This window comes from Panthera onca, chromosome B4, assembly GCF_046562875.1.
Source record: "Panthera onca isolate mPanOnc1 chromosome B4, mPanOnc1 haplotype 2, whole genome shotgun sequence".
In the NCBI taxonomy this organism is placed as follows: Eukaryota; Metazoa; Chordata; class Mammalia; order Carnivora; family Felidae; genus Panthera; species Panthera onca.
Window position 1 is genome coordinate 88,071,950 of NC_138345.1, and position 13,133 is coordinate 88,085,082.

Here is a 13,133-nt window from a genome sequence, read left to right on the forward strand (position 1 = left end):
CCAAGAGACTATCTTTTGAGATCGTCCTTTGGAAATGCTGGCATTTTAGATTCTCTTCTATCCTTGCCACCCACCCTATGACCCCAAATAATCAGAGGCACAGGAATGCCAGGAGGCTTGCACACTGCCACACAGTTACCTATTTCCTGCCTGCCTGTCTGCGGGATCACGGCTCCTAACATGTAAACCACTCAATGTGATCCTGGCACAGGAAACTTCCACCCTGAACATATCGCAGAAAATAGCCTTCTCTAGATCATACCCACTTCACCAGAGACCTCAAAATTTCTCAGGGGTGCCTGGGTGGCTCAGTTGGTTGAGCGAACGACTCATGATCTTGCGGTCCGTGAGTTCGAGCCCCGCATCAGGATCTGTGCTGACAGCTCAGAGCCTGGAGCTGTTTCAGATTCTGTGCCTCCCTCTCTCTGACCCTCCCCCGTTCATGCTCTGTCTCTGTCTCAAAAGTAAATAAACGTTAAAAAAAAATTTCTCTTCCGTATTCCTTAAAAAAGAAATGGTTTCTTCACTATATCGCTAAACTCTCCATTTAAAAAAAATGGATTACTATTTTGCACAGAACACAATGATTCAACCACATCCCTTCCACTTCTTCAGGCTAAACTAACTACTGCAGAGCAGAACGCTTTGCAACTCTTTCATTTGTATCTCTTTTAAGTTTTGTGGCTTCTTTCAAACATTGCTTCTTTAGCTCCCAACATATTCCTGGATTTGTGGATGGAACCTGAAATTCATTTGTGGTTTTCTGTAAGGCGCTGCCGTCAACAACTCAGCAAGCACTGGAGGAGACAACACTCCTTCGGTCAATGCGTCATGGAAGCCAGGAGAGGCAAAACATAGTGGACATGATTTTCTCCACCAAATTTTCTTTAAGCGTGTTTTAAAACAGGAGGATTAATTTGAGTTCTTTGGCTAAAAAGATCGCCTGTACCAATAGGATACAATAATTTTCTGTGAACTGGCATGAGGGGTGGATTAAAGTTGCCTTAAAACTTTTATACCAATTAGGAGCACCTGGGTGGCCCAGGTGGTGAAGCATCCGACTCTTGATTTCGGCTCAGGTTATGATCTCACGGTCGTGAGACGGAGGCGCATACAGGGCTCCGCACTGAGTGTGGAGCCTGCTTCAGATTCTCTCTCTCCCTCTCCCCCTCCCTGGATTACTTGCACACTGTCACTCAAAAATAAAAAAATAAAAAATTTTTTATCCCCATCAGTGACTATCTGTAGGAAGGAAAAAAAAAAATCATCTTATTGCTACCCAGCTGCCCAGATGGCACTCGGTATAAGAAATGTCATCATCTGTAAACTTTAGTAGCACATTTTAGATTTTCTTCAACCTCCGAGTAAGATGAAGGTGATATTAGACACGAAAGTAGTCTTCTGGAAATGGTCATTTTGGCTTTACAAAATTGACTGGAGGTGAGAATTCAAGGAAGGAAGGAGAAATTAGTCACACGTATCACATGCTACAGAAAGCCCATGTGTCTTCCTTTTGTCACCCTCAATGCCTGTCAACTCTCTGTCTGCACCTGAAATAATGATGCCATCATTTATCCGGTTGTCCCACTTCTTGCTTCCAATGGTATTTGCCCATTTTTTTCATCCTTATCATTCTTGGCCCTATCTTATCTCTCTGTGCCCATGGCAGAGCTACTGAACCTCACTGGGGCTCCCGACTTCTTGAAACTTCTTTGGGCTGGAAATTCCTAATATCTAAGCCTCCCTAGGATATGCTCCTGAGCTCCAAACCTTTATTTCTAACTCCCTACAAAACACTTCTACCTGGAAGTTTAGATACCCAGAACTCACCATTTCTGCCCACCCCCCTCACCTTCCAACCTGTGCCCGACCCAGCGCTTCATCTTCAAGGACCAGCACCCAGTGGCTGAAACCTGGCATCTCCCCTCCTCCCTGCCCCATGCACTAGGTCATCTGGTCCTATCTACTGCATGTCTCACCTTATCTCTTCTGAGCCTGCCCCTTGCTCCAATCACAGCCTTATTTCAAGCTTTCATCATTTCTCCCTCACGTTTCTGCATGAGCCAGTCTCCTCAGTCCCAGGTTTGCTCCTGAGCCTTCCCAAGTCAGCCTTCCCACTGCCCTCATGGTCTTGATTCCATCATACCCTTGTCTAATGTCATTTGGTTCAAATTCCAGATTAGGGCATTAAATGGCTCTTGTGTATGAACCCTGCTTGTTGTTTCTGTCTTATCACCCTCCGAACGATCACAGGTGCCTCAGGATACTAGAAGACATGCATCATGTGCTCTCGTGCCAACCTGTCTTTGCATATGCATGTTCCCTGTCGAAATCTCCCCTTTCTCATATTTGCTTGGTCAATTCGTATTCACTTTCTTAAACGACAGCTCGAATGTCACTTTCTCCAGGAAGCATCCCTCAACTGACCCATTCCTTCTCCTCTGTTGTTCCCGAAACCACTGGTAACCCACCTGAGTTAGGCTTCCATATAACCTGGATTTTTAAAATCTTTCTCTTAAAACTCACTGCATTGTGTTGCTGCCGGTTAGTGACTCTTTCTCCCTCCTCAGCTCAGCTCCGGGAGGACTGGAACCTCACTGGGTTCACCTCCCAATCCCCAAGGCAGACTCAGTGCTCAAGACATGTTCGGTAGGTAAAGGAACAGACTCACAGGCAATGAGGGGCTGATCCACCTGGTCTCCTGCAGGGGATTCGTCCTGCACCCTACGCTATCAATATCTTTTCTACGTGCCACCATATTTGAGTTAAGGGATGTCTTCTAAATGGCTTCTTTTAAGCAGTATGGCTGGTGTGCCCTGCTAGCAAATAGTTCGTTCAGAGTAGAAACTCAAGTTCTGATAATGGCCTTCAAAGTCCTACTGGAGGCTCCCCTCCCCCCATTCTCATCGCCTTTCTGACATTTCCTGCAACCCAGACTTCGTTCTCTCCACTCTAGCCACGTGAGCCTCCTTGGTGATTCTGGAGAACACCAGGCCTATTCCTGCCTCAGGGGCCTTGCAGGTGTCTAGAATGTCAGAAAGCTCTTCCTCCAAGTAACTGCACTTTTCAGTCTGTGCCCAAACGTCACCTCAGTGGCACCTTCTTTAACCACCCATGCACCTCACCCCTCCTGTATTCCTGCACCCCTGCTTTGCTTTTCTCCATAGCATTTGTTATCTGCCATGGGATACATTGTACTGTTTGTCTCCTTCAATGGATGTAAGTTCCACGAAGGTAAGGATTCTAGTCAATTTTATTCCTTGAGAAATCCTCAGCATCTAGTTCCCAGTATGCAGCAAGTGCTTATTGGTTTACCTGGCCCAGCATGTCACGGTTTTCAAGCTTTTAAAAAGCAGTGCAATCCACAACATGACTGACAGCCTAATTTAAAAATGAGCAAAGGACTCAAATATAGAACAAATAAATATTGAACAAAGAACACTTGATGTTTCTTTTAATAAGACCTATCTGTCCAACAAGCACATAAGATGTTCAACGTCAATAATCATAGGGCAAAAAAGCCACAATGAGATACCATGTCACATCCATTAGAATGGCTACTTAAAAACAAAACAAAACAAAAAAACCAAAAACACCAGACATCAACAAACATTGGTAAGGATATGGAGAAACTGGAACTCTTGTGCATTACTAGTGGGAATGTAAAATGGTGTAGTGCTGTGGGAAGCAGTATGGCCGTTCCTCAAAAAATTAAATAGAATTACCTTATCATCCAGCAGTTCCACTCTGCGCAGACAGGCAAAAGAACTGAAATCAGGGACTGACAGTTATCTGCTGACCCATGTTTATAGCAATATTATTCATAATAGTCAAAAGATAGAAGTGTCCACTGATGGTCAAATTAATAAACAAAATGGTTTACTGTTATACAAACAGTGGAATGCTATTCAGTCTTTTTTTTTTCTTAAAGTTTATTTATTTTGAGAGAGAGACAGAGAGAAAGGCAGAGGGAATCCAAAGTAGGCTTCACACTGTCAGTGCTGAGCCAGACACGAGGATCGGTCTCCCGAACTATGAGATCATGGCCTGAGCCGAAACCAAGAGTGGAACGGTTAACTGACTGAGCCATCCAGGCACCCCTCAGAATTTTATTCTCTATTAAGACTGAATAGGAGGGGCACCTGGGTGGCTCAGTCAGTTAAGCATTCCACTCTTGATTTCGGCTCAGGTCATGATCTCATGGCTCATGAGTTCAAGCCCCACGTCAGGCTCCACCTGACAGTATGGAGCCTGCTTGGGATTCTCTCTCTCTGCACTTTCCCCACTTATGGGCTCTCTCTCTCTCTCCCAAAATAAATAAATAAACTTAAAAAAAAAAAGAATAAAATTCTGACACATTCTACAACATGGATGAACCTTGAAGACATTATAAGTGAAATAAATCAGACACAAAGTGACAAATACTGTATGATTCCACTTACATGAGATACCTAGAGTAGTCAAATTTATACAAACAAAAAGTAGAATGGTAGTTGCCAGGGGCGGGGAGTGGGGAGGAATGGGGGTTAGGGCTCAATGGGTAGAGAGTTTCAATTTCAGAAAAAGCTCTGGAGATGGATGGTAGTAATGGTAAGAATGTATTTAATGCCACTAAACTGGACAGCTAAAAAAAAATGGTAAAATGGTGAATTTTATGTTATGTATATTTTCCCACATTTAAAAAAAAGGCAGCGCATCTCTTGCCTGAAACTCTAATAAATATTAAAGCCTAATATGTATGGCAGCTGGAAGTAAAGCTGCTGTAGCTGAAGCGGAAATAGAAGGGACGGGATGTGTCCACTCTGCTTGGCACCTCTGTGCTGCCTCCTAGAACGTGGACCCCAGAGATTCAGGACTGTCTCAGGGGAGGTTCGTGGCTCATCCTAAAGTGTTTATGCACTGGTTTCACTGTTCTCAAGGAAAGGAAGTTAAAAAGCTACTCCTGGCTCCATTTCTGGGAGGAACTTAGCACCAAGGGAAAATGACATCATCAACTGGTCTTGGGCCAAATGTCAACGCTGACTCATTTTTTTTTTAATTTTTTTAATGTTTATTCATTTATGAAAGAGAGAGACAGAGTACAAGTGGTGCAGGGGCAGAGAGAGAGGGAGACAACAGAATCCGAAGCAGGTTCCAGGCTCTGTGCTGTCAACACAGAGCCCGATGTATAGTGCTTGAGCTCACGAACCACAAGATCATGACCTGAGTCGAAGTGGAACATTTAACCCACTGAACCACCCAGGCACCCCTCCATGTGGACTAATTTTTACAGAATCACTTCACATCTCAGTGGCAGGGGAGACTATTGGGGGAGAGAGAGCAACATTAAGTCACTGGCACCCATGTCTTACTATCATTAATATCTCACATTCTCTGAGCACTTTTCCGTAATAACTCATCTTCAAAACAATCCTATCACATAGATATGAAGGAAAATTGTGTGATCGCCAATTTACAAATGGGTAAAGGTACAAATTCAGTGGACATTATCCACAGAGAATCACAGAAGTGGGACTGACTACAGGATAACTGCTCACATATATCAAGGATTTATTAATTAAGACTCTGGCTCAACATTTCCATGGACAATTGATTTCATACTTCTAATCAGTCTCTTTCCTACCATACTTGGTGGTACTATTATTACTCCTTTTTATAGAAAACTAAGGCTCAAAGAATAAATATCCTAAAATTAAATGGTTTAATAAGTGACAGACTGGGATGGACCACTCTGAACCATACCGCTCCAGAGCCTGTGCCCTTAACCATTATTATTCTTTACTGCCCATCTGAGTCCTGGACTTTGGCTCTTTGGGAAAAGCCCCATCAGTGCTTCCTTCAGCTTTGAACACAAGAATTGCCGATGAGACTCCATGGGTCGCTGTGTTTCAACTCTAAGTTGAACTAGTATGAACAAAATAAATCAGTAGTCTTAGTCCGTAAGTGTAAATGCAACAGAATGCTGTTGCTGACCCTGAGAAGAGATTCCTAGAACCTTTAAAATCCTATAAAAATGTATATACAAAAATATCCTTCAGTATTAGAAGAAAAAGTCACATTTGGATCATCTCATTCAATGTTTCTTTTCTGTAAGCTAGATAATGTGCTGGTGGACAGAGTACGGATTACTCCCTATACTTTTCTGAGGGTTTCTTCAGAACTTTCTGAGGGGCTGCCTGGGTGGCTCAGTTGGTTAAGCATCCAACTTTTGGTCTCAGTGCAGGTCTTGATTTCAGGGTTGTGAGTTCAATCAAGCGCTGCACGGAGCCTACTTAACAAAAAGAAAAGAAAGAAAGAATTTTCTGAGAGTATCTGCTTTATTCTCTAGAAACTGAAGAAAGGAGAGACACTTTGTGGTTTGTCAATAGGGCATTCAGTCTACAGGGCTGCCCCATGGGATGCAAGGGCTTTAGACCAATTAAAACAAGTACTAATCTGGAAGAGCATCAGGGAGGGGCTCCCACTGGACAACGCTAACAGACAGGCAAGGGGAAGAAGGGAGCAAAGCCATGGCAGGGCTGTAAGCCAATGGCTAGGGTTACTTGCATCCCTCCATCCCACCTCCTTCACAAAAACCTTGAAGTGGCTCCTTTACAACCACCAAACATTATATACACTATTTCTTGCACCAAAGCCTAGAGATGATGTGGGTGTTTTATTTACTCTAAGCGTTAAGAACCTAATAAACACCAGCTCTTCACACATGTGTCACCTTTAGCTTTGACTGTGTGATACCTGGAATACAGACCCACCAGCCCACTAACTCTGGGGACACTGCCTTTCTCTCTCCCACTATAGACCGGAATTCAGCTCAAGCGCCTCACAGTGCGGCCAGAATGCACAGGTTCTTCTCACCTGAGAACTGGGGGTGAAGGAGGGTCTTACCGAGTTCTCCTTCAGTTGCAGCCCTTCCCCATTGGGAAGGGAGGACCGTCTCTTAGTGGAGTTCCTGTTCGGGGTTGAGGTAATGGCCCCTGCTTTCTTCTTCACAGTGAGTACCTCACAGCTGGCTTGGTCTTCATTGTATGTGCTCTTCCCGGCATTGATAACCCTGGGGAAAGAGCCAGAGGAGTGGTCAGTGATTTCTGGAAAGCTCAGAGCTCAGTCTCAAGGGTCAGCCTGGGCGGTCTCCACAACGGACACAAAACTAAAGTTCTACCCAGTACACAGGACCCTATGGTCCTGGTATGTTCTGTGCCCGAGTAAACTAATTTTTCTACAAATGGAATGACACTAGCACACACTAAAACATTTACTAAAGCATTGTTTTGAGCCCAGCTCACCTTCCCAGGTGTCTGACAGATGTAAGCAACCTCCCCCTCCTCCCAATCCATTTTAGTCAAAACACAGGAGATAATCACTCTTTTGGCCATTACAAAGAAGATAGATAGGCAGGCTCCTGGAGTTCTGTTGCATTTCTCCAAGTGATAAAGAGCAAAACCCATCATCAATCTTACAGAGAACAAGGCAGTGCAGGAATTTACAGCACGCGTAAAATCCAAGGGAACGGAGAACCACATTCCTTTACCGCTATGCCCACTTTTACTTTACACACAGAAAACTGAATGGATCAGAGGTTTATTCTTTTAAGAGTATCTTTAGTCCTTCATTTTTTTCTCCTGTGGAATAATGCTCATCACAAGGTGCCACTGCATTGGGCCTCAGGCAGTCTGATTTGGACATGTGACCATATGATATTATAGCATCTTGATAATGCTTCGGCCTAATTACTAAATGTTTTAAGCATAGGAACGCATTAGAAGAACATGCCACATTTATATACACAATGGAATACTACGTGCCAATGAGAAAGAATGAAATCATGCCATTTGCAGCAACATGGATGGAACTGGAAGGTGTCAGGCTGAGTGAAATTAGAGAAGAACAGATATCCTATGTTTTCACTCACATGTGGAACTTGAGAAACTTAACAGGAGTCATGGGGAAGGGGAAGGGGAAAAAATAGTTACAAACAGAGGGAGGGAGGCAAACCACAAAAGACTCTTCAATACAGAGAACAAACTGAGGGTGGATGGGGGGCGCGAGAGGAGGGGAAAATAGGCAATAGGCATTGAGAAGGGCACTTGTTGGGAGGAGCACTGCGATGAACCAGGGGAATCTACCCCCAAAACCAGCAGCACACTTTACACACTGTATGTTAGCCAATTTGACAATAAATAATATTGTTCATATACCTTTTCTGTATCAGGTGACTGCAGACTGAACTCTTGGGTTTCAGCATCATTTTCTTGTTAAGTAATTAATTAGCAGCTAAAATAGATCTCCCTGAAGAGAGCTCTCTTTAATTTGCCATTGGCTGGGTTTTCTTTTCAAAACTTCCACTGTGTCACAGTAGGTGATAGAGTGGGTGTGCAGAGAGGATACAGAATTCAGTGGCAAGAAAAAAAAAGATGGCTTTTTTTTTTTTTAAGGTGAGACGGTTGGAGATCCACTCTGTCAGTGTGATCCATACACTACTCTATCAACTCCCTCCTAAGTATAGATAATCCTTTTCAAGTACTTTTTCTTTTACTTTTAAATCCTGAAATAACTATAGACTCAGAGTAAACTCCAAAAACAGTGCAGAAGAGTTTCATGCATCCTTCCCCTAACAATATTATTTCACAACTTACAGTGTAATATCAAAACAAGCAACTGACACTGATGAAATACTGTCAACCAGGCTGCCGACCTGATTCAAATGTAACCATTTTTTTTTTTTTTTTTAATACCAAATGGCTCTTGGTACTGAAAACTGCATGGGTCTCCATAATGCACACACACCACAACCAAACAGGAAACAGAGCGCACATGTGGGGCCTGAGTGCCCCAAGAAATAAGGGAGTGTGTTTCAAGCATCCTTCTGCCAAACCTTGAGACATGCTTCAGTTATTTTAACGTTTACTTTATATTTATTCTTTGGAGCACCTAGGTGGCTGAAATTAAGCATCCAGCTTCAGCTCAGGTCATGATCTCATGGTTCATGAGTTCAAGCCCTGCATCAGGCCCTATGCTAACAGCTCGGAGCCTGGAGCCTGTTCTGGACTCTCTCTCTCTCTCTCTCTCTCTCTCTCTCTCTGCCCCTCCCCCACTCATTCTCTGCCTCTCAAAAATAAACGTTAAAAAATTTTTTAATAAAAATTTTTTTTAAAAATACATCATTTTGAAAAAAAAAACGCAATAATTTAGAAGTTCATTCCCATCTGTTACACATGAAGACAGAAATGTTCATGGTCTGTATATTCGGCATTAAAAGCCTTTTCTTTTTAATTGACATCACTTGATTGGAAGGAGAATTGTTTTTAATGACGCATCGTTTGCAATTACTTATATATACATGTTATAGAACAAAGACCATAGCAGCCATCTTTTATCTCCCCTATTGCAAATTCCTGTATGAATCAAAACTGTTCTATAATTCTTATAGGGTTTATTATAAATTTTAACTTAAGCATGCTTTTTATAAACAAAAGCCTACTTTCACTCATTTTACATACTACCCTTCTGTGTAAGGTTTTTAAAAAGCAGATTGCTGCTTACAGACACTGTCCTAGGGGCCTGTGTAAGGAGGTGGGGATCTGTGACGTCAAATCTGCCTCTTGTGTTTATGACACACACTTGCTGATGGAGGGATGGGGTCGGGAAAGATCAAGGCCTAGTTTTCTGCCACAGCTTCACTCTCTTTCCTTCAAAGAGGACAAATTTTCATACGGTTTAAGTTAAAATGTAGTTTCATATGGTTTAAGGTACAAAGTGGCTACCTGCATGAAGACTATTAATTTGTCACACTTACCACATGAGCTAAGTAACTTACTCCAGGTTTCACAGCAAGGAGGTGCTACAGCTGGAATGCACCATGAGGTCTCCTGTGACCCCGCCCCCTTCAACCCAACCTCTATGACACATGGGGACTTGCACCAGCCTGTGGTGGGCAGAGCTGAAGTGTGTGGGGAGGAACAGAATAAGCAGATGGGGTGAGCTCAGTACCAGGCCCGACAGAAACAGGAATAGGCTCCCTCTTCTCTAACTATTGGAGAAAGGGCCCAGAGGGAGGATGAAGGATGGATGGGTTAGATCTGCCCGTCTTGAGAGGGGTCCACATTTAGTCCAGAGGTTTGCAGCTGGCGAGCCTAGTACAAAACCTGCTTTGTCTAGGGGCACCCGGGTGGCTTAGTCAGTTGAGCATCTGACTCTTGGTTTCGGCTCAGGTCACGATCTCATGGGTTTTGAGTTCAAGCCCTGCATCAGGCTCCACGCTGACGGTACAGGGCCTGCTTGGGATTCTCGGTCTCTCAAAATAAATAAATCAACTTAAAAAAAAAAAAAAACTTTCACTAGAGTCAGTCTCTCAGATCTACCCTTGGAGAACCAAGTGAGGCAGAAGCAGCAGGTCTGAAATACCACACCTGCCTCTTCTCAGTCACTGGTAGTGACTTCCCAAGCAATATGTGTGGGGTGGACTATTTGCCGGATGGGGATGTTACACTCCCTGTGTCTCTCCCTTGAGCGTCTTCTCCAGGGAAAGCCGAAGTGGAGGTCTGGCTGGGAAAATCAATTCGCGACAAACATCCCCTCCATCCTGTCCTCTGTACGATATCCTAGCTGCTATTTCCGGAACTTGGCATCACCTTGACCGTTGGCACCTCAACTTATGCTGTAGTCAAGTCTTTTTGTAACAAAAAAAGCATCACTGGTCTCCAATAGCTACGTTGCCAGGCTGACTCATCTGCCACTGCTGTTTTCTAACAGTCAACTAAGCTACTATAATTACACAAATCCTGACTCCCGGGTCATCTTGAAAGGGCTTTATCTCCTACCTCTCTTAGTGGATATTAAACTCCAAAGTCTTTGACCTAACTTCAGCAAGAAACCCTAGAAACTTTATTTTATGCATGAGAAGCCTGGGGCCCTGGAAGAGCCTGACATGCACAAGGTCACACAGCTAAATACAGCAGAGCTGCGAACACACTTGTGAGCTCCCGGCAATTTCTGCTTCAGCTCTCGGTTGTTTTATTTTCCTATTGTGTGTCTATTCTTATCGGCACTTGGTTCAGAGGGCTGTACTGCAATGACTCATCAAAGCCAGACTACTGTGACAGAACAATCACTGGTGGCCTTACTTTGCCATTTCACGTTGAGTACAGCTTATGAAAGACAGTAATGAGATACCAAAAAGTTAGAAATGTCAACCTGGTGGGAAGACAGCAACCCCAACCCTGGAAACTTCTTGGGTCAAATATCTGATTGTTATGCAGATGTTAAAGATTTAAAGCCACTGCCTTTTTTAAAAAACACAACTCTTGGGGTGCCTGGGTGGCTCAGTCAGTTGAGGGTCCGACTTCGGCTCAGGTCATGATCTCGTGGTTTGTGGGTTTGAGCCCCGAGTCGGGCTTTGTGTTGACAGCTCAGAGCATGCAGCCTGTTTCGGATTCTTTGTCTCTCTCTCTCTCTCTCTCTGCCCCTTCCCCGCTCGCACGCTCTCTCGCTCTCAAAAATAAACAAACATCAACAAAAATTTTAAAAAACCACAACTCTTGTCCCATATTTTATACTATTTCAAACTCCCTACTCCACACAGCTTTAGTGCAAAGACCCAATTCTTCTTAACTTACCTTGGCTTTAAAAAGCTTGGCCTCTCTCAACTTAAATATTGTTTACTAAATGTAAGTGAAACCTTCAATTCCTCTAAAAGTAAATTGGGAAAAACTCTTATTCTCAAGCTGAGGAGCTTCGCGATGTTAACAGATTCAATAATTTTATTTAATCTAAGCAGCCAGATTAGTAGCTACACTCACTTCTTGTCTTATGCTCCAGCAGGAAGTCGGCACTATCCTGAGATGAAGAGGAATGACTGTAAGATGTGCATTCTTCATCTAAACATGATGCTTATTCTGAAGACTTCAAAACAAAATGCTGGTGGACCATGAAATGTCCTATCTTTAGTGATGTCATTTTCCAGTTTCCTACAAAGAGGGAAAACATCTTCCTTGGAATTGAACTGGAGGCAATAAAGAATAGCCATTAAGAACATGGGCACTCTGCCTGCGAACACAGCACATGGCAGGTGCTCAAGCAATGTTTGCTCAGTGAGTGAATGAAACGGAAATCAAGTCTGCTACTTCTGAAATATGGCGTAATAATCGTATCCTACATTTGTTGAAAATGAGCTATGTGCCAGGGACTGATGTTAGCATTTTACATGTGATAATTAACTCATTTGAGCCTCTTGTCAGCTCTGTGAGTGAGCCACCACTGTTGTTCTTTGTAAAGGGAGGGCACAGCCAGTGTCCAGTCAACTCACTTAACTTCTACAAACCTCAGGTCCTGAGCAGTATGTCACGGATTAAATGAGAGTTGTTAAGTTACGTGTGTTGGGGGGGGGGGATTTCTGGTCATCCATAAAGAACTGGAAAAATTTGAAGTTAGGATTACAGTTCAGGTGGGAGGATTCTTGGGAGGATCTACGGGAAGAGTGGCTACTGTCTCTTCAAAAATCAAGAGTTTACACCCAGTTCTTTCATCTCGTAGAAGACGCATTCGCCTTGGGAGAGACCTGTGACAAAATTCATCTTAGGACTTTGTCCACCTTCAATTGAACCCAAACACCGAGATTTCTTCCCCTTGTATAAAACAGTTAAACGTGGAATTTTAAGGACTTGGAAGTCAAAAATTCTATGTGTGTATCAGATACAGCTTAAAGCCATGACCTGAGTACCAGACATGATATAACCAAGAGACCACAGAAATAGAACCTGTTTTAAAAAAGCAAATGATTTTCTGTGCCACTGTCACACATTTAAGAAACCTGTTTTTTAGGGCGCCAGGGTGGGTCGGTTGATTAAGCATCGACTTTGGCTCAGGTCATGATCTTGTGGTTTGTGGGTCTGAGCCCCGCCCGCATCAGGGTCTATGCTAACAGCTCAGAGCCTGGACCTGCTTTGGATTCTGTCTCCCTCTCTCTCTGCCCCTCCCCCACTCACACTCTGTCTCTCTCCCTCTCTCAAAAATAAACAAACATTTTAAAAAATTTTTAAAAAAGAAAAGAAAAAGAAACCTGTTGTCCTTCTTTCTGCTTCTGAAGTACTCTGGTCATGGGGCACCTGGATGGCTCAGGCGGTCAAGTGTCCGACTTC

The 13,133-nt window shown here is 43.4% G+C and overlaps 1 protein-coding gene across 2 annotated transcripts in view; it reads right to left on the reverse strand.

The window, feature by feature from the left end:
• The window catches only part of PPM1H (protein phosphatase, Mg2+/Mn2+ dependent 1H), a 261,692-nt gene that overhangs the window by 149,474 nt on the left and 99,085 nt on the right, over nt 1–13,133 (reverse strand). For both annotated transcript variants that reach the window (XM_060657079.3, XM_060657077.3), the window contains exon 2: nt 6,886–7,051. In XM_060657079.3, coding sequence (XP_060513062.1) covers nt 6,886–7,051 — 166 coding nt within the window. The remainder of the gene's footprint in view (nt 1–6,885; nt 7,052–13,133) is intronic.